Source organism: Peromyscus maniculatus, chromosome 22 (genome assembly GCF_049852395.1).
Source record: "Peromyscus maniculatus bairdii isolate BWxNUB_F1_BW_parent chromosome 22, HU_Pman_BW_mat_3.1, whole genome shotgun sequence".
Lineage (NCBI taxonomy): Eukaryota > Metazoa > Chordata > Mammalia > Rodentia > Cricetidae > Peromyscus > Peromyscus maniculatus.
In genome coordinates, this window is record NC_134873.1 from 17,003,600 (window position 1) to 17,025,075 (window position 21,476).

Genomic DNA, 21,476 nt, shown 5'->3' on the forward strand with positions numbered 1-21,476 from the left:
GTGAGCCACCATGTGGTTGCTGGGAATTGAACTCAGGACCTCTGGAAGAGCAGTCGGTGCTCTTAACTACTGAGCTATCTCTCCAGCCCACAAGCTGTATTTTTAAAACTCAAAAAGCACCAATTAATTTTAAGAGCATAGTGTACTGAACCCAATCATTCCAACATGAAATTTCTGACGATGTACTGTGTGTTATGGGGGCACTTTTGAACTGTCTTTGTAATTCAGTGTGTACCAGACTCGTCATATTTCAAGTGGCCATTGTGGTTTAGCAGCCTGATAAGTACCGTGAGACAATGTCTCATCCCAACAAAAGGATACCCAGGTGTCATTTTGCATATTTAAAAGCCATTCAGATTTTTTTCTGAAAAAAAAAAAATACAATGAGTTAAACAGAAAGGTTTTATTTTTTTTTAAGCTAAACAAATGTCTTTTAAAATATAATCTCATTTTTAATGAGAAAAAAACTTATACTAAGAGAGTGGAGAAATTGGTTAGACAAGGTGGCTTACACCTGTAATTTCAGCCCTTGAAGATGGACACAGGAGGATCAGGGCTTCAAGTTCAGCCTTTCTAGGGCATTTGAGGCCAGCCTGGGCTACATGGGACCCTGTCTGTAAAAAACAAAAGTGCATGGGAGAGGGGTGATGTCAAAATCTTTGCTGTGATTCTCTCTGAAGAAGGGAAATGTAGGTGTGGTTTTTTTTTCCTTTTTTTTTTTTTTTTAAATTTATCCTCTATAATTTTCCCACAGCAAATAAACCTGCTTCTACAATAAAAAGAAATCAATAAAACGCAATTTTGAAAAGAGCACATTTTAAAGCTGCCAAGCTGGGTTTTATTTACCGTGAGCAAATTTTAGTGCAATATCGGGCCACGTGCCCCCAGGCCATTTATGTTTCTGGAATCTTCTTTGGGGGTTATTCTTAAGCCTAGGACCTTAGGAGAAAAAAGCCTCCAAAAATGATGAAATGAGGTTCCTGGCATGAAAACAGAATGTTCTCAGGAAGACTCGGGGTCTACAGCAACATGGATAAATGTTGCTTTTCTCCCTTCTTCCTGCCTCTTACCACACGCAGGTCAAATAACCTTTGAAGGCCAGTGTCCCATTCTTGATGACCATGCCCCATGGATAGGCCATTCTGGTCTGGAGTCCGACCTCTAACCTCACCTGGACCTCTTCAAGTGTTAAGCACCCACTCTGGGATTGATTTTATCCCCAGTATCCTGTCATGTGACCTAAGTGGATAAGGGACACACACCCAAATCCTGGACAAACAGCAATTCCTTTGTCACAGAGAATCGGCCCTCGGGACAGAGATCAGGGCGACTGTGCCCTTTAGCACACTGAGCACATCACAAACTACCATGACTACTTGCTGGGAGCTGGACCTGGGCACACCTAGAATCCCAACACTCAGGGGGCTGAGGCAGGAGGATTGTGAATTCAAGACCAGCCTGGGCTACATAGTGAGATCGATCATGTCTCAAAACAAACAGCTTAGCCGCGGGTCCTGGTGTCCGCCCCCTGCCTCTCTCACACTAGCCAGCTGCTACGAATATTTCTCCTACCATGATAAAAACAGTTTTCTTCCAGCCTTGTGGACTCTATGACCACATTAAGTCGATATGGAACTATGTGGGACAGAGCTTGGCACGCATAAAGATGTCCTCGGTGTTGGCTGCGCACGACACTTGTACAAAAGAACCCTCTCTATCAAAAGAGCGAAGGGGTGTTGAGAAGGGAGTCTTGTGTTTTCCTATGAAGAATGCCAACCTGGGCTTCTCCAGCGGTCATCGGAGAGGCTTTCTCTGGCAGCAGATGGGAGCGGGTGCAGAGACCCACCGCTGGACGTTATGTGGGGAGAGAGTCTAAACTGGAGGTCTCTCTCCATCGGGTCCCTCCCCTCAGAGCTCAGGGAACCCTGCAGAAGAGGCGGGGGAGAGATTGGAGTCAGAGGGGGTGGAGGCCACCAGGAGAACACGTTGGCCCACTGCATCCACTGAGCAGGTCTCCTTGGGGCTCACAGAGACCGAAGCAGTGAGCATAGGGCATGCGTGGGTCTGCGCCGGGTCCTCTGCATACGTTATGGCTGGGAGCTCGGTGTTTTGATGGGACTCCCGGACGGACAGGGGGCGCGGGTTTGTCTCTGGCTCTTTCGCCTGCCGTTAGAACTCTATTACTCCTACCGGGTTTGCCTTACTCAGCCTCCGTACAAGGGCTTCTGCCTTGTCTTATTGTATCTTGTTTTGTCCTGTTTGGCTGCCGTCTCTTGGAGGCTTGCTCTTTGCTGAAAAGGAAATGTTGGGGGGGGGGTGGATTTGGGGAGGATGGGTACTGGGAAGAGTGGAGGGAGGGGAAACTGTGGTTAGGATATATTGTGTGAGAGAAGAACGTTTTCTATTAAGAAAAAAAAATAGGATGGGGTCAATTAATATGATTTTTAGTATTTCTGAACCAAGCAAAGTGAAGTCAATGACATCCTTGACAGTAGATTCACACTTGGCACCACCCTCAGCCCCTGCCTGGAGGGCAGCTTCTGAGTCAGGGGAGAGGTATTCTTCCCCCGGGACACCAGAAAAATGAAGCCACACAAATTTAAGAAACTAATCTCTAGCAAGAAGCAAAGGGCCGGGCGGTGGTGGCACATGCCTTTAATCCCAGCACTCGGGAGGCAGAGCCAGGCGGATCTCTGTGAGTTTGAGGCCAGCCTGGGCTACCAAGTGAGTTCCAGGAAAGGCGCAAAGCTACACAGAGAAACCCTGTCTCGGAAAACCAAAAAAAAAAAAAAAAAAAAAAAGAAGACGCAAAGGTAACTCAATAGAAAATGGACAGTCTTTTCAACAAATGGCGCTGGAGCAAATGGGCATACTCATGCAAGAAAAATAATAGAGACACAGACATCATACCTTTAGCATACAATGATTCAGAAATGGCCCAGAAAAGCCAGGCGTGGTGGTATCTTTCATCCCAGCATTCGGCAGGCAGAGGCAGGTGAATCTACATGAATTGAGGCCAGCCTGCTCTATAGAGTGAGATCCAGGACAGGCTCCAAAACTACAAAGAGAAACCCTGTCTCGAACAAAACAAAACAAAAAACAAACAAACAAACAAAAAACCCACAGATAAACAAAACAAACAACCAGAGGTGTAACTGTACAGTGTAAAAATAAAGAACTACAAAGCCACATAGAATGTTTAGGTGACTATGGGTGAGTGTATAAAACACCTGCAGAAGTTAAGGAAAGAAGGGGTTTCTTTTGCCTCCTAGCTTGAAAATTCAGTAAGTTGCAGAAGGAGATATCTAGTCACATTGCCCGGCCGGCTTCCCGAGAGTGTCGTTACTGTCCTCATCGCTTGGCAATGGAAGGAAGGGCTGACTTGGGCTCTCAGCATGAGGCGATGGTGCAGCTAGCTCATTGAGAGGGAAGCAGGGACATGAAGAACAGCCGAGGCTGCGTGACTGTGTGGCTGTGGTCACACTGCATCCGCATCCGTCAGGGAAGAGAGATGCACCCCTGCAAACCCCCTCCCTTTTCCAGCCCACGGCATGGCACCACCCACACTCAAGACAGGTCTTCCCTCCGGTGTTAAAACCTTTCAGGAAACACTCTAGATGTGTTTCCCACGTGACTCTGAACCCATTCATATTGACAGTGAAGATTAACCATTGCAGAATGTTAAACTAATCACATAGTAATAAGTTCTTCTTGTTTTGTTTTGTTTTTGGAGACAGGGTTTCTCTGTGTAGTTTTGGTGCCTGTCCTAGATCTCGATCTGTAGACCAGGCTGGCCTCGAACTCACAGAGATCCACCTGCCTCTGGCCTGCAAGTGCTGGGATAGGTTCTTTACTGCTTTCAAAAAATAAAATAAAATTGTATAACCTACTCAGGAGCAAAGGCTGGGCTTCTTTCCAATGTCCTCAGCCCCTCGGGGGAGGAGGGGGCTGCTGAGGCAGTGTGCCGTGGGGTATGACGGGTGCAGGTCACAAAAATGACTGAAGATCTAGCCCTTACGCTCCCTGCTCTCCGAGGTAATCGGAAGAGTTCCTTCCTCGCCCTCATTATTTATTATTCTTGCTTAGTACACAAGCAAATTTGGTGGAGGGAGAAAAGAACAGAAAACAAAGCTTCATTATCCTTGTCTGTAGAATGCTGGCATTGTGAGACTCAGCGACTTCTAGGTGCCCTCCGACTTGAGGAATCTCTGTGTGCGTGAAAGAAGTCCAAGTTTCCAGTTGTGGGTTTCAAAGATGGGGCGAGAGCAGCTCCAATCATCCCGCGGGTTCTTCCAGGATGCGGGTTGGGACCATTCTGATCGGAAAAAGAAGACGAGCTTTTATTTCCAATTTGCAATTGAAAAAAATAAATATAGTAAATAAAATCACACTGTAGGCTAGAAGGCATGGTCTTTAATTTCTGGAGTGTTCTCTGCATTTCAGGCAGTGATGACACACTAAAACTAACTGATGTTTTCACCTCCAGCCCCTCTGGGTCCTCTCTCCTCTGTCCCCTGTGTCAGGCTGGATGGCCTGCGTCTCATTTCCCACGGCCCCCGTTTGTGTATCTGATTGTCTGCTTGCTGGGTGGCGACTGAATGAATGCAGGACCTCACACATATAAGAGCTCAGCCCTTGACACTCCCCCATCTCACCCCACCCCATCTCTACAAATCTTTAGATCTTCTTCACGCTTTCTGTGTCCTTTCTTCCTCTCTCAGTATCCATCTCTCTGTTTTCTTGTCCCTGTTCTGGTTCCTGCTCCATGGCAATGACCTAGATACAGAGGTTTGACTCTCAGCTCACAGTTATTTTAATGGCTAAATAGATTTTTAAAGTGTTCTCCACCTAGGGCTGTTGCTGAGGGATGTGAGGGAGTAGACGGTGAAAAGAGCAGACTGATGGAGAACCTTTTTCAGGAGGTGGGGATTGAGACAGGGTCTTTCTGTGTAGTCCTGGCTGTCCCGGAGTTCACTATGAACTAGGCTGGCCTCAAATGCACAGGGATCCACCTTCCTCTGCCTCCCAAGTGCTGGGATTAACCATGTGTATCACCACATCCTGCTCAGTTGAAGAAGAATCTTAATACCACTTCTCACTTGTCCTGGAGAACCCCTTTCCCAGAAGGAACCAAAGGAGAAACAGTTGAAACAGAAGGGGATAGACTGTCTGAGGCCAGTGGAATGTCAATAAGCCATCCAGGAATCGTTTACTATTTACTCTGGAGAGTCAGCTTCCTGGGGGTGAGAGCAGGAGTGAGCAGCAGCTGAAGAGGTTGGCTTTCCATCAAGCAGATGTCCTTTGGAATTCTTTTGCTCCTCAGAACAGTGCGACTTTCTGGGCATCTCAGAGTAAGTTGAACTGGTAAGAAATGATTCCTGATACCTTGCTGAGTGGAGCTGTAAGGATGGAATGATGTATTGTAGACTAGCTGACCCTGCTTGTAGCCAAGAGTTTAAGTCCTTCCTCCTCCTTTTATGACAGCCCCGACCTGTACCTTGTTCTCATTTGTTGTAAGGTTATTTCAAGCCTAGTACATGTGGACTTGTAACAAGTAGCCTTGGGGTTTGTGGGGTCTGTCTGGCCCCAATCTCTGCCTATTCCCTTCTCTTCCCACCACCTCCGTTCATGGTTGGCCTTGGCTTCTAAGCTTTGGGAAGGTCCTCCACTGTCTCCCAAACACCCCTAGGTTCCCTCACCCACATCTTATACTCCTTCATCCTGAATTCTCAGATCCTGGCTTCGATCTGCCTATCAAGTCAACAGCCACATGAAACATGGCTCCTCCATTCCATGGTGATGGGTTCAGAACCTGTTTCTCCCTCATCTGATTTCATCTTTTTTTTTTCTGAGACAGGGTTTCTCTGTGCAGCTTTGGAGCCTATCCTGGAACTCTCTTTTTAGACCAGGCTGGCCTTGAACTCACAGAGATCCACCTGACTCTGCCTCCTGAGTGCTGGGACCGCCCGGCTGCTTTCATCTTCTTATCTTTGATCTGACCTTCTATGAGGAACTCTAGAGTAAGTCACACCAAGCTGACCTTTGTGGCTGTTCTTGTGGAATTGTCATATGTCTTTATATCCCTCACATTGTTGTACAGCTTTGAATAAATAATAGTTACATTTGTGAGTCTGCTCTGTGTATGCCAGACAGTGGGCTATGCCCTTTATATGAATTCCCTCATGAAATGCATGATGACTCTGGGTACCATATGAAGAAGCTAAGGCTCAGGATGGGCTCCTTTTCCAAAGTCAGGTATCCATAATGTGACGGGAACCAGGATTCAAATTCAGAGATAGGTGGCTCTATGCTCTAAATCAAATAAAACAGAGAATAAATTAAACAAAAAGCAAAATAGCTAAAAATCAAGCACTGAGGATATCTGAAACCTCAGGTGGGTAAGGTTTTTATCGATGTTGACGGCGGACTAGCAGTCAGAAGTAGGCAGGTCGGAGAAAGCAAACATTTAAATACAAGCCCAACTAAATGCTGCAGAAAACTCTTGCTGCCACTAGGGGGCTCCCTCCACCTTAGGCAAAAGGTGATCAGAGGATCTTGCTCTGAGCTAGCTGGGTGATTAACTACATCTTCCAGAGGCGCAAAGCATTTTGCAAAAATTTCCCTGGACAGCTGGGGAAACCATAGGCAGGGCCCTAAGGTGGAGCAATTTTCACAGACACATCCCAGGCTCTCTAGGGTTAGGGGTGTTTTGAGGATGGCCCTAAGCTTGACTGGAGGTTCCTTGCCCAAGTTCACTACCAGGAAAACACAGGACAGAGAGAAGGCAGAAAAAAAAAAATTTTTTTTTCCCTCTCAGAATTGGAGACCAAATAGAGCAAGCTGGCATCCCCTAGATTAGCGGTTCTCAATCTGGGGGGGGGGGTGTCAAATGAAGACCATTGGAAAACACAGATATTTACATTATGATTCATAACAGTAGCAAAATTATACACATGAAGTAGCAACAAAACAATTTTATGGTTGGGGGTCACCACAACACGAGGAACTGTATTAAAGGGTCGCAGCGTTAGGAAGGTTGAGAACCACTGCCCTAGATGCAAACCGTGTGGCCCTAAACTCATCCAGAATGTATCGCCCAGTGGGGAACCCCCCCCTCACACACACACACTTTGGAGGACTGGGGTTTCACAGCTGGTGTACATTTTGTTAAAATTCAGTGGATCCCGCCCCCTCCAACCGAAGTTATAAAAGCACGGTTTTCTTTGAAAACATGCCTGTAGGGAAAAACACCTCAGGAAAGCAGCCGCGGGATTCACACCCACATCCCCACCCGCGGAACCAAGGGAAGCCCTGGAAGGAATCCTCTTCTTCAACAGCGGATGGAGATCCCCAGGAATCCAGGGTAGGGGTGAGGGGCAGGGTTGGTGTTGCGTTTCAACACGGCTTTGCAACACCTTTAGGGTGACATCGATTGAAAAGAGGCAAATTCTGAAGCCATGTTTAAGCTGTCACCACAGCTTCAGACCGAGCTCGGGGAAAGCCTTGGGCGTTAGGTTAGTTCAGGGAAAGGGAGGGGCTCCTTGGTTAAATCAAGTGTGTACAAATGTGAAACTGAGCCAGGTGCGGTGGCGTACATCTGTAATCCCCGCACTCGAGAGACAGAGGCAGGAGGATCACTGCAGGTTCCAGGCTAGCGGGAGCTGCAGAACAAGACCGTTAAAACAGCCAGGAAATAAAACAAGAATAGGTGACTCCGATTGTGAACTGAGCTTAACACACGCGCGCGCGCGAACAAACACACACACACATTCACACACACACACACACACATACACACACACAAGTACGCACGCACACTCCAGCAATTTCACTATCTTTTAAAGGAGATGCCAAAAATAGGGTAGGCATCTTGAACCTGGTCGCTGCCCTGGACAAAACTGCAGTCACCCAAAGCGCGCAGATGCGAACCGAGGCGACCCAGAGTGGCCGTTCCCGTGGTCTAAGAGAACAGTTTTCCTGGGCCGACCTCCCTCGCCTTCTCCAGCCTGCCATCCCGCCAGCGTCAGACTCGGTGGGGCGCTGACCCGGTGGAGCAAGTGGGGACCCGCAGCCTCGGAGAGCCGCCGCCGCCGCATTGTTTCAGCCCCTCGGGTGGGGTCTTGCAGGGGGAGGGGAGGCGATGTGTCCTCGGGAGCCGCCCCATACCCTCCCAGGGGACCCGTACAGCTGCGCGCCTCGGCGCCGGGGCTTTGTGAAGTGTCGCTAGTTACCATGGGACCCGAAAGGAACGCGGAGAATGGCGCTTAGAGGGCAGGGGGCTGCAGAGGTTCTGGGGCCGTGCCCTCTGTCCCCTCTCGGACCCCCGGCCCTGCAACAGGGACTGTCGGGATTTGTAGTCCCAAAGGCGGCGGCCGCGAGAAGGATGCGGGGCGCTGCTGGTCCCGCCTCCCCCTAACCTGCTGGCGCGAGGTGGCTAGCGCTGGGGCGGAGCCCTCGGATCCGTGATTGGCCCAGGCGGCTCCCAGCCCCCACCCTCGTCCCCACCCCCGCTCGCCACTCGGGACTCCAGCTCCAGGCGCGCAAGGCGGCCACCGAGCGAGCGCGCTAGCAGCCGCTCCCGCCCCGTGCATCCGCAGCTACCGCGCCGCGGCGAGACCCAGAGACCGACCGACGGACCCGCACAGTCGCAGCATCCTGGAGGAGTGGGTGATGGCGAGGGGAGGGTGGTGGGCTTAACCTTCCCGGGGCCGGAGCATCCGTCCCGCTCTCTCCGTGTCGCCAAGAAGCGCACAAAAGGGAGGGAATTGGGATGCGCCTAGGCTCCCCGGGCCGCGGAGAGAGATGTTGAGGGCTGGGGCAGCCATCCCGACTAAGGTGGGGCGCCAGTCGGGTTCTTTGTACGCCCACCGAGCTCGGCTTGGTGCCTTGCGGCGCCTTAAGGCGTTTAATGTGCGCTGGAGAGATTTACAAATAACTAGAGTGAGGAGGCGGCCGAGTTGAAGGGGTTCACGCCTAGCCCCCAGTAGTCGCGCTGCCGTAGCTGGTCGTCGTAGAGTAAATGGCTAAAAGGGTGGGACTACCGAGGAGCGTTTCTCGAGTGGCCGACCTGCCCTCCGGTATTTCCCTGGATCGCCACTGTCCCTGGTTCCCACCCACCGCCTAGATGCTCGTCCTTGGTTCCTTTTGCCTCCGGGTTGAGGTCTGCCCAACCTGGACCAAACCCGGACCGTCTGTGTCTTCTGTCCCGCGGCAGAGCGGAGGCCTTCGAGGCACCTGCGGGAACCACAAAGGCCTCTTGCATCTGCCCAGCCCCTAGCGGCGCGGCCCTAGGTCCCTCCGCAGGAGCCCTGTCGCCAAATCTGCCACGCAGCATCGATCTTGGTGGGCGAGGGACGTCGACGCCCCGGTGGCCTGGGGGGAGCTGGCTGGAGACTTAGCCGCGAAGGGGACCAACGGGGGGCGGAGGCCTGGATTTGAGCAAAAAACAAAAAAAAACAAAACCGGGGAGCTGGGTGGGGACAGGTGATCGAATCTGAGGGAGGAGGCCGTGGCTTGGGAAAGGACTGAGGAGTGGATGGGGGGCGGGTCTGAAGCTCGGGCGCAGGTGGCGCGAGGCGAGGCTGGGCTGAAGAATGAAGAGAGGAGGAGGAGAGACGAGGGAGGGTGGAGACCTCCCGGGTTTGGGGGGAGCAGACAGGCATGGGGAGGGGACTGAGGCTGTGCAGGGGAGGGGTCCTCCTCCTGAAGGGGGGGGGTCCTCCATCGGGGGGGGGGCAGGCAGCCGAGGAGGGGCGAGTCTCCGCTCCAGCTCTGTCGCCGCACGGCCTGGGAGGCTGGCTGGGCGTGGTCCTTGGACTGGGCAAGGGAGCTCCGGTAGCGGGTCCCCGACGGGGCTGGGCTGGCTCGGCTAGGAGCTTTGTTTCTAAAGCTTGGAACAACCCATAGGGACTCGTTTAGAATTTTATGATAATCCGCAGCGCCCCCCGGCACACCCTGTTCACGCTTAGCTGAAAGGCTTTGCCCAGCGGCAGATGCTGCCCGGGAGGCGGATGCGGCGGAGCGGGGGGGCGTCTCCCGCCCCGGAGACCCTGAGAACAATAGCCTGCATAGTGTCCGCCCGTCGTCGTAGCAAGAACCACCCCCCCCCCCCGCCCCAGAATTCAAGTGCGAGGTGTTCTGGTGCAGAAAAGGCTCGGCGAGAGACCTCAGAGCACGTGCTTGTCTCTGGGGTTTGCCTTAGGGCACCTGGCACCCCTGGCAATTATGAGTGGGAGTCGCATGTTTCTCTCTGCCCCCCCAGGCTCCGAGCGCGGGGACAGCCGCCCCCCCCCCCGCCCCGGCTTCTAGGGTCGCTCGACCTGCCCGTCTCTGTCCCCCGCCGCGATTGACGAGTTTAGATAGTGGCGCGGAGCAGCAGCGTGGCAGCCGTGCTAGTCCCAGAGGCCGAAGGTCGCCGTGGTGCAAAACAGGCTTTGTCTGCCCAAACCGCCTTGAGCCCCAGTCTGGGGCCTGCTATGCTTCCTAAAGGAGCCCTCGGGGCTGGTGAGGTTTGGGGTAAATTGGGGAGAAGCCTTAGTGGTGGGGATTACGCGTCAAGGGTGCGGCTCTTGGGTTTTAGAACTTGCCGCCGGGGGACTCAAAGCTTTCTCTTGCCGGTGGCCACACCCAAGCGAGGGCATCCTCTGCAGATTTCACCCATTTTGTCTGCCGACCTAAGAGTGAGAAGATAGCTGTGATGTAGGTGGTGGTGCTTGCCCGTAGGAAAGCTGATGATGAACCGAGAATAAGCACGCCGAGGTCTTGGGTCTAAACACCCTCTCTATGGCGGGCTGGCCAAGCACCTTGTGTGTCAGGGGCGAACGAACAGCCCAAAGCCTGAATTATGTTATTTGTCATGTTATTTCTGTGACTGAGAAGTTAATGGTGAATCTTGGGCATAAAGTTCAATCACCACCGATTTGCAGAAGACAAAAAGCAAATCAGACAGGTTTTTCCTGCGAGATGGAAAGACTAAATTTCAAAACGTCATAGAACCGACGTTATCTAGGTTTGCTATCAAATTAACTGATGAGCCATTTGGCCCTCCTACCCTGGCCCTGACGGTGGAGGTGGATGGTCGCCCACCTCTGGACCACTTCTCCAAGGACCTGACTATGGGAAATCAGTAAGTCAGAGCTCATTGGATTTAAAAGGTGATGATTTGAGATGGTGCATCTTGGAATTTACAAAACTAGTCGCCAAAGGCTAGCTGGAATGCTGCTCACTGGATGTTTTTTAACTACAGTTTTATTAAATCTTAAACAACACACACACACACACTGTATATATCCACATGTATTTATATCTGAATACGTTCATTCTGGCATATGAAAACTAGAATTTTAACATTGCAAATCCAGAAATCTGACAATAGCTTTTCTTATAAAAGAGATGCTTGCTTTTTTTTTTTCCTTTTCCAAAAAGGAAAAAATTTGAGAGGGACCGTTTTGTTGGTTTGTTTGTTTTTTTTTTTTTTTTTTTTTTTTTTTTTGTAACAAACCTATGAATTTAGAGGTTTGTTTTGGTTTGGGTTTTTTGGAGGCAATTTAACCCAAACTGGCTTCAAACTTGCAGCAATTCTTCCTCAGACTCCCTAGTGCCAAAATCATAAGCATGAGTCACCGTGTTGGCCAATCGTATGGATTTTTCAAGAAGGTTTGATCCTGAGAGTGCTCTGTGAACATCCAGCACAGTGCTCAGGAAGGAGAGTCTGATTAACGGGTGTGCCCAGCTGGCTTCTGCAAGAAAGAGGGAGAGAGAAAGCAACCTCCCCATACCTCCCCCTGCTTCTGCTGGGGCTGCTCCTGTGAAACCCCTAGAACATAGAACCCAGGAAGAACAGAGACAGGTGGCCCCAGAAAAGTACTTCTAGGGTGCCATTCTTAACTCTCACTTCCATGAAACCAGGGACTTCAGTTAAGTCCACAATTTTGTAGTTGGCCCCGGGACCCCAGGAGTTTCCCGCATGGCCTCTGGGCGACTCTGGAATTAGCCTGTATAGTTGCTTGATCCCCACATGCTGCATGCTCCTGTCTCTGGAAACAATTCCCACAGCAATGTGGATTTACACAGTTGACCAAAATCAACTGTGAACCCAGAGTAGCCTTCATCCGAGATATCTTCACCGCTCTCCAGCTCCACCCTCCTTCTGCCTCCACTTGGCTCCTCGAAGCAGGATTCAGATGCTCAGCGCCAGGGGCAAATCTCCAAGGCAAAGGCAATCTACGTTCACCGATATTTTTCTTTTTAAGTAGAACTTAGCAAAGTAGTCGGGGTGGCAGGTTGGAATTGTAAGACTAGAGTATCTGAGACCCAGTGTGTCTTTCTCATATAGAAATAATTTCCAGGGTTCTGATAGGATCTGGCGTCTTTTCCCCTTTCCTCTCTAAGCCACGGTTTCAGAACAAGTTCCTGGGAGACTGTGGAGCCATTATACAGAATGCCTTGTCAATGTGAAATACTGTAGAAAGAAATTGGTACCATATGATAGCAAAGAACCATACGTGTGTTTCATTAATTTTTTAAGAGATCAGATATTTGATTTATTGCACTGCTTGTGAGTAAATATGAACTCATTTAAGATTGCTTCAAGACTTTTGCAGGGAGCCAAAAGGTTGAGATGCTAAGGTATGAATTTTATGAACTTCCATCTGTATGCCTGAAAGCGGCTGTCAGTTTAGCAGAATAGATTCAGGGAGGTACGTTTATGACTTGTTCCGTTTCAGTCTTTGAAGCTTGTTTTATTTAAAAATAAATTGACTAACCCTCAACATCACTGGTGCCTGTGAAGGACTGCTTTCAGTCACTTGTTCCCTTATTCCTTCCGTCCGTCCGTCCGTCCGTCGTCTAGGCTCAGAGATAGTCAAGGCTCAGAGATAGTGTCCTGGTGGGAGAGCAGACCCTTACCCGCCGCCGCCGCTATTTCCTATCTGACTAACCTTAGGCGAATTGTCTTTCAGATACAGTAAATGTAGTTGGTGGGTACAGTGTGTACCAGGGGATGCAATGATTTAGTAGCTGTGTGGACCTGAGAGCAGTGTCTGGCACCTAACAAGTGGCGCATAAAAATGATGTCACTACCACCACCCTCGCACTCTCCCCCATAACCCGTGCCCACACGCAGCATTCAGAGTTCTCCTTTGCTCTTTATTCCCCAGGACAGGCTTCTGCCCTGTGATCTCGCGAGTGGGAACACCGAGCGTGGTTAGGACTCCTTTCTGAAACCCCACCCTCGCAAATAGTAGGAATAGCATGACCTTAACCCACAGCTGTTTAGAGCAGCTGAGAACTTGGAGAGTGTAAGAAAGTTCCAGAAGTGCACTGACCCCAGGTTTGGTGAATCGCCCCGACATAAAGGGTCAGCCTGCTGTCCTCCCCTCCCATACCACCCAAAGGAGCAACCTAGCACCTGAGGGATACTGTCCCCGAGCTGTTTTGTCCTGGGAGGTAGGAAGAGTGACCAGGCTTAGTTAATGGTAAAATGTTGGGAATAAAATAGCTCTACTTTTCCAGCTAAGAACTATAGGTCCTGGGGCTGAGAAGGCTCAGTCGGAAAAGTGCTTGCTGAGCAGGCTGGAAGGCCTTATTCAGGATCCAGGTTAAAAGCCAGATGTAGTTTGTAATCTGGGGAGAGAGGCAGGCTGACTCTCATTGGCCAACCAGGTTCAGGGGGACTCTGTCTCAGATAGAAATGAGATAGAAAGCCATTGAGGAAAACATTCAGCATTGGCCTCTGGCCTCCTCTGTACCCCTGCCCGCGCATATTCACCCAAAGTGTGTGTGCTCACGTCCACACAGATATGGACATACACACACATGCGCACCCCATGTAAAGAAATCAAGATCTCAGAATCGTTGACTTCCCAAACATGTGCAAAGCATTTTCTCCACCCAGGAGTAGATAGATCCCATGGTTATTACCAGTTTACAAATGAGGCCACAGAAATACGAAGGATCGCTCACCCAGAGAAAGAAGTGGTAGCCTGTGTTCAAACCCCAGGAGTCCGCTTACAGCTTGTGTTGTTGGATTGGCTTGGGAGCTAGCACGTCGTCTGGTCCTTGGTAGGGCAGGCTGATGGGTTAGAAATATGGATGGGGGCCAACGGTCCAGTTGTAAGCTAAATCGCTTCTTGGTTTTCCTTGGGGGATGGCAGCCTGTGTTTTTCTTTATTCAACTAATGAGATGAACACTGTTCACATGATTGAGGACAGTCTCCTTTGCTTTCGGCCGACTGATGGCAGATGCTAAACACACCCTCGGCATCCATTCTGGGCAGCTTAGGTGGTGAACTCAGTGCTTGGACGTGGTAGCCTAACCAGGGTGGCACAAAATCCAACCATCTGCACATCCCATGCTCTTAAAACAACCCCAAGCTTAAAAAAAATACTAGTTGGGTATAAGGTTTATAGCAAACTAAGAAATTTTCACGGGTACTGTGACACACACCAATCATCTCAATGCTTAGTAGGTAGAAAGATAAAAGAATCAGGAGTTAAGGCAGTGTGTCAAAATCAGGGCTAGCCTCAGCTACCTGAGACCTTGTCTCAAAACTAAATAAATAAACAAACAAAAACAATAGAGGCTGGAGAGATTGGTAGTGGTTAAAAGTGCTTATCGCTCTTCCAGAGCAGTGGAGATCGGTTCTCAGCACCCACATGAGGCAGGCCACTCACAATTACATGTCCCTCCAGCTCCAGGGGATTGAATGTTCTTGCCTGGCCTCCCAGAACATCCTAATTAAGCGCACACATACAAGTGAAAATAAAGTTGATTTTTAAAGAAAACCGAAAATAAATATAGTGAATTGAGTGGTAGACCCTGAAATTACACAGAATTATACGTCACCATGTTTAAACTGGAATTTGTTCCTCTTTTCTCATCTGTTTTCAACACAAAATACTGCTCAGACTCAAGCACTTAATGGGCGGTACCAGAAGAGCAACTGGCTGACCGAGTTAGAGGATATTTTGTGGAATTTGTCCCGCCCCTGAGACCTCCGGCTCCTCATTTAAATTTGCAGTCATTTGAGCTCAATGAAGTTAAGGTTTTGTGAATGGCCAGTTTCTCTTAGGGAGGTAAAAAAAAAAAAAAAAAAAAAAAAGAGCATTTCTACAATCTGAATTGAGCATTGTCACTTCCCGCCCCCTGACATCTGTCCATTTTCATTGGCTTGGCACAGTGTTTTGGGTCTGTCCCTGCATCAACTGTGTGTGTGAGAGTGTGTGTGTGTGTGTGTGTGTGTGTGTGTGTGTGTGTGTGTGTGTGTGTGTGTGTGACTGTGTGTGTGACTGTGTGTGTGAGTGTGTGTGTGAGTGTGTATGTGTGTGTGTGTCTCCCACATATTCCCAGTGCCCAGCACTCAGACACACCACCTTTGTGTCACACCAGGGTCCGTTTCCAGGCTGCCCTTTGTTGATTTCAAATCCGCCATTGGCTTGCAGGAATTTCTCAGGCCTGGGGTCTTTATTCTCTCTCCTTTTGTCTGGTCCTGTGGTTCCCTTTGTCCTTCTGCAGAGCAAGGCCCTCTATTGATTCAGAAGCTGCCTCCTTCCTCATCGTTACTAATTTAGACCTCCGTCCACGGGGACTGTTTTGCCTAGTCTGTCATATAACCCAAATGCCACCTCGGATTTTAAAACCAAACGACCTGTTTCTAGCATGTGCAGCATCAGTCCCATCGGAGAGATGTTACTTGGACTGGCTTAAGTTTGCCAGGTCCCCAAGTAGCAAAGCATATACATAACATGGCAACTTTGGGAGAGACAGGCAGAGTGGCTGGGGATGTATTTGAAATACATATGTGTGCCGGGCGGTGGTGGCGCACGCCTTTAATCCCAGCACTTGGGAGGCAGAGCCAGGTGGATCTCTGTGAGTTCAAGGCCAGCCTGGGCTACCAAGTGAGTTCCAGGAGAGGCGCAAAGCTACACAGAGAAACCCTGTCTCGAAAAAAAAAAAAAAAAAAAAAAAAAAAAAAAAAAAAAAAAGAAATACATATGTGGGAGCTGGGGTTATAGCTCAATGATAGAGTGCTTGTCTAGCATACAGAAGGCTCTGAGTCAAGTCCTAGTGCCCCACCCCCAAATAGTTTTCAAATGGTTTATGGTCCAGTGAGATGGCCCAGCAGGTAAAGACACTTACTGCCAAGCCTGACAACCTGAATTCAATCTCTGGAACCCACATGGTCATGCCTTGCCATGCACGCGCCCCCTGATAAATAAATGTCAAAAAAGAAAAAAATATGTATGTATGCTTGCTTATGTTTATAGATATTTTAATGCTAGGGATTGAACCCAGGGCCTTGTGCATTCTTGGCAAGTGCTCAACCACTGAGCTGTACTTCCAGGCACACACACACACACACACACACACACACACACACACACACACACACACACCTTTTTAGTGAAACCCAATAGATACTCAGAAAAACACCTAAGTGTATAGCTTGATGATTTTTGCAAGCTAAACATAACAACATATAATAATCATCTTCAAAGGATCAGATGACCAAATATTCAAAAACCCCTATGCCTGCTTCCAGTTATGAACATTTCTTCCAGGATAACCAGATACTCTTCTGACTTTATTTTTTAAACTTTTTAAAGTATGTGTATGTGTGTACGTACGTATAGGCACATGTGCCACGGCAGGTGTGGACAACTCTGGGGAGTGCTTTCTTGCCGTCCGCCTGTAAACACAGGGTCTGGTTTCTGCTGCTCCGCTTTCTACATCTCATGCGGCCTTAGTGATGCTGGGATTATTGGTGACCAGCACCACATCAGGCTGTTTACGTGGGTTCTGGGACGGCACTTGGATCGCCAGACTTGAAAAGCTAGACTTTTACCCACCGAGTAATCTATCATCCATCTCACAGCGCAGGGTAGCGTCACCCATTATTGAACAAGGGGAATGGTACAGTGGACCCCCTTCCTGAGTGGCCCAGAGTTTTGTGCCATACCGCCTACAGCCACTGTTTAATTCACCCAGGTCCTTGCTGTGTGGTGTGAGTTGTGGGAACACCCTGTAGTTTATTCACGCGTTGTTGATGACCATCTGGGTAGCTTTTAGTTTGCGGATATCATGAACTCTGCTACCATGAACACTCAGGTGTGTTTCTTGATTGAACATGTGTCTCTCTCGAGTGTATACTGAAAAGTGGAGTTGTTGGGTCAAGGGCGTACCTGTGTGGTTATAGTAAATTGTGTCAAACAGTAAGATAAGTGGTGAGCACTTTTTAAAAGGGTTATTACATTTTAGTGTGTGTGTGTGTGTGTGTGTGTGTGTGTGTACATTGTAGTACACATACACATGTCAGATGACCATCTACGGGGGTTGGTTCTCTTCTTCCACTTTGTGGGTCCCTGGGATGGAACTCGGGTTGTCAGCCTGAGTTCCAGGGACCTTTGTCCCCTGTCATGAGTCACCCCGCTGGCCCCAAACTCTATCTTTGAGCAACACCTTAAGCTGTGTCTCTTGAGTCCACAGTAGCCTGTCAGGGGGTACAATTTCATCCATAGTAAGTGATAAGGGTTTTCTTTCTTTCTTGTTTTTTTTTTTTTTTGTTGTTGTTGTTGTTGTTTTTTGTTTTAAGATAGGGTATCGCTATGTAGTCCAGGCTGGTCTTGAATCCAGAGATTCACCTGCCTCTGCCTCCTAAGTGCTGGAATTACAGGCGTGTACTCCTGGACCTGGCAGTGATTCTTAAATATAGAGAAGTTATAAGTAAGTGTTTAGTTTCTTGGCTTGACCAACTTCACAAATCTGTCTGAAGAGAGATTTCTCTTTTCAGTGCCAGAGAGGAAACTGTGCCTTGTGCATGCCTGGCCAGAGCTCTACCACTGAACTACCTCCCCAGAGAATGCGTCCTAGACAGCCGCGATGGCGAGATGGTCATCAAAGAGTTTGTGAGAAAGTTGGCATAAAATTGTCTGTGGTGGTGCTGGAGAGATGGCTCAGTAGTCAAGAGCACTGGTTGCTCTTCTGGAGGACCCAGGTTCAATTCTCAGCACCCACATGGCAGCTCACAACTATCTGTAACTCCAGATCTAGGGTGTCCTATGCCCTCTTATGTCCTGTGGCCTCTTCTGGCCTCCATGGGCACTTCATGCATGTAGGTAGAACACCTATACACACAAATATAGGTAATAAAACTTAAAAAAAATTGTCTGAGGTAATCAGTCAAGACCTGCAATAAGAATTTGGAAAGACAAAGGACCCGAAGAAAAAGCTGATTTTTATCAGCAAGGTCTATCTAATGATGCTATCTCTCATTAGCAGGTAGCGCCAAGAATTGGCCACTGTGAGAGAAATGAAATGATCTCCCTATTGTGGAGAGAGGAGACAGTTCTGGGGCTCTGGGTAGAGTCACAGTATCTGAGAACACAGTTCCCCCAGTCAGGAGCAGGGATAAATGCTGTCAGGTTAAGCTTAGTGTCGGTCGACTTTCTTGCTGACTTTCTTGGACCGCCAACCTCCAAATCATGTCACAGAGACATTATTAATTATGAAAGCTTGGCCTTTAGCGTAGGCTTATTCCCAACTAGCTCTTATAATTTAAATTAACCTGTTTCTATTAATCTACATTCTGCCACATGGCTCGGTTACCTCTCCTCTGCACCCGTATGTCTGACTTCCTCAGTGTCTCACTGGCCTCTCTTCGTGTGCCCAGATTCATCCCGAGTTCCTCTCTCTCTCCGGAAGTCCCACCCGTTCTCTCCTGCCTAGCTATTGGCCACTCAGCTCTTTATTAAACCAATCACAGTGACACATCCTCACACAGTGTAACCAAATAATTCCGCAACAGCTTAGTAACCGGGCATTTGGATGAGAACTTGACTTTCCTCAGAGCTAATATTTTGAAATGAACGTCCTCTCTCAGGACTGCCTGTATTTGCTGAGTGCCTACAGCAGGCGCTGATCCATCCCCAGGAAGGAGCTAGCTCGTGGGGAAGAGAAATGAGGCCCGCGCCTTCATCTCCCTAAAGCCTGTTTCTTTGTGAACTGAGGGGTTGTTAACACCATCTTCACGGGTTTGTTGAGGGGCTAATGGGATGAGGTACTCAGAGCCGGAGGGGCGTTGTAAGTGTTTGGCAGGCGGGGCTAACGATACTGTTTAGTGGGAGACTTTGAGCTGTGTAGAGATGCAGGTGCATCAAGACAGAGAGTAAAGAACCTGTTAGAAGCAGGGTGGGTGACCTGGGTGACCATGGCCAGCACTGCATGCTGTGGCCCTTCCCACTCTGCGTGACCCATTCCAGAAGCCGCTTCAGTTCGTCCCGCGTTGCTCTGGCTGTGCTCTGTTTGAGTGAACTTGACGCATCCCAAGCCCTCCTTTTGGAAAAGCTCCCTGTGCCAGCTGGCCCGTGGTCTTGGAGGTTTCTCTCCACCCGGGAAGGAGATGCCTCTTTTCCCTGCTCTCCATCTCCAGAGGCATCTTCCTCAGAAGCCGTCTGGGGAGCCTCGCCCTTTCCCACACGCTACGTGGCTCCGTGGAGTTGAAGGCCCTTTCTGCCCGCCCCGAATCTGTCACCCTAGTCAGCCCATTGTGTGAGTCAGAGTCAGCTCTGCTCTGTCCCATCCCTGTGCCTCAGTGCCCTTGCCACGACTCAACGTGCGGCTCTGGAATGACCCCGTGAAACGGCTCTCGATTCTTGGCCCTGGTCCCTCTTCACACTGTCCCTGCTCGGCCACTTACCAGGCAGGACCCGTGCCCACAGTCCTGACACTCACTGCCCCCTGTCCTCTTTCTCGATGCCCTCCTGAAAAGCCTGAGCCTCCTCCACCCGCTTCACGCTTCACTCTACTGTGGAGGAGCATCCCAGCCTGAGAACCCATTTTCTTGACTTGCCCAGGCCAGCCTGGAATTTCCCTACTTTTCCTATTACTGCTTCAAGTTTGCCCCCCGGGCAGCCAAGAAAAAGCCCAAACCCAGGGAGCCAGGGCCTGGCCTGGAGCGGCTCTTTCATGATCTGGAGTTAGACGTGATCTGAATACCATAAAGTCGCCCTGTGTGCAATTCCACGGGCTCCGATATGTTTGCAGAGTGGCACAAATGCCACCATATTCTAATGTTAGAACTTTCATTGCCCAGGAAGGAACCTCTCAGGCCCAACAGCAGTCAACCCCATTTCCCCCGCTCCCCCCCCCCCCCATGCATCTTCTCCCTGCCTCTTCACCTCCTAGCTACCATTCAGCTACTTCTGTCTGTGTGATTTGCCCATTTGGCCTTGTGTGACCATTGAAGCCCCATGTTCCAATCGATGTGATGTCTTCACTCTAGTCCACAGTATACTCTTTCATTTCATTTATTTATTTATTTAGCTTTAATATAACGATTAAAGTCATTTGGGAAAGTGCATGCTAAGGCTAGAACCTAGCTCAGTGGTTGAGGGCTTGTCTGTTATGTGTGAGGCCCTAGGTTCAATCCAAATTAAAGAAGAGGAAGAAGAGGAGAAGCCTGGTTATCTGGTGCCACGCTTTGAAAAGGACAGCTGATAGGACATCTAGACCTCTTTCTGTCCAGAGCAGGAACAAATCCCACAGCAGAATCCTTGAAGTAGATGGGGCCGATGGCTGACATCTAAGTAGCTCGGAAGGGAAAAGGTGATTGTGTTGTTTCCATCACCGTGGCAAAAAAAAATACCCCGAGAAACAGATTTGCTTTGGATCACGGTTTCAGAGGGCTCATGGTGGGCTGGCGCCATTTGCCTGTGGTGAGGTAGAATATCATGGCGGCGGGAACTCATGGCAGGGGAAGCTGCCCACCTCAGCAGAGTGACAAAGAACATAGGAAGGGCGAGGATAAGAGCATCCATCAAAGGCGTGCTCCCAGTGACCCTCTTCCTCCAACCAGGCCCACCCAAAAATCTCCACCCCCACCCCCCACCAAGAATGCCATCACGTGATGAACCCATGCATGAGTGGATCCGCTGAGGTACAATGACTTCTGAAGCCCCACCACTGAGCAAGTCATTGCTCGGGGCCCAAATCTTCTTCAACAAGTGAGCCTCTTGCAGAGAACATTTCACATCCATCACCGTAACAAAGTGGCTGTGGGGGTGCCAGCTGCCTTCTGTGTAGAGCCTGGCACTGTGTGGCTGCAAATAACTAACGCATAGCACAGCTGTAGGGCTGCCCCCAAGAGGACCTTCTTGGCTGCTGGGATCCAACCTACGGCTTCGCTGAGCTGGGGTTGGGATGGGTTTTGGTAGGGAAAGGGCCCCATGCAGAGGGCTAGGTGTGAAGTGCCCACAGATCTGAGGAGCTGGTGGGATCAGAGTGGCTGGGAAAAGGGGGCGTGAGAGGCAGAGAGAGGGAAGCAGGCAGAGAGGTTAAAGGCGGCCGAGACCATGCCATGACACTGTTTCAATTTTTTTTTCTTGGCTCTTCCTTACTGGCACCTATCGGCTTTCCAGAGTCCAGGGCTGCTAGGCCTGAGGAGTGGGGCTAGAGACGTGGGACATGAGCAGCCCTTGGC

General features: G+C 49.7%; 2 protein-coding genes across 8 annotated transcripts in view; one reads left to right on the plus strand and one right to left on the minus strand.

Annotated features, from left to right (window-relative positions):
* Positions 1-4,014: 4,014 nt before the first annotated feature.
* Positions 4,015-8,249, minus strand: LOC121825012 (uncharacterized). Of its 7 annotated transcripts, none has more exons than XR_013047172.1 (4): positions 8,046-8,231; positions 6,209-6,312; positions 5,221-5,361; positions 4,015-4,315 (listed from the first exon to the last, which is right to left on the minus strand). XR_013047172.1 is itself a non-coding variant. In XM_042267060.1 (4 exons), exons 1-4 carry the CDS (start codon positions 8,232-8,234, stop codon positions 4,182-4,184), a joined length of 606 nt encoding a protein of 201 aa, XP_042122994.1. In that variant the 5' UTR covers positions 8,235-8,249; the 3' UTR covers positions 4,015-4,181. The 7 variants fall into 7 exon arrangements, 2 of the variants coding, with proteins under 2 accessions (XP_042122994.1, XP_076415233.1); XM_042267060.1 differs by having other exon boundaries at positions 5,221-5,399; positions 8,046-8,249; XR_013047170.1 differs by lacking the exon at positions 6,209-6,312 and having other exon boundaries at positions 5,221-5,399; positions 8,046-8,227.
* The window catches only part of Dpysl5 (dihydropyrimidinase like 5), an 88,893-nt gene continuing 75,651 nt past the window's right edge, over positions 8,235-21,476 (plus strand). Inside the window, exon 1 of the mRNA XM_042267058.2 lies at positions 8,235-8,663. The gene's annotated coding sequence lies outside the window, so the exon portion shown is untranslated. The remainder of the gene's footprint in view (positions 8,664-21,476) is intronic.

Excerpts from the sequence above, each read along its gene's own strand:
- LOC121825012 (XM_042267060.1), bottom strand. The coding sequence starts at position 8,234 with ATGGTAACTAGCGACACTTCACAAAGCCCCGGCGCCGAGGCGCGCAGC. Across the intron at positions 6,313-8,045 it reads GTCCCCACTTGCTCCACCGG|AGCATAGAGCCACCTATCTC; the intron begins GTCAGCGCCCCA and ends TATTTGATTTAG. Across the intron at positions 4,316-5,220 it reads CAGGAAGCTGACTCTCCAGA|AATGGTCCCAACCCGCATCC; the intron begins GTAAATAGTAAA and ends TTTTCCGATCAG.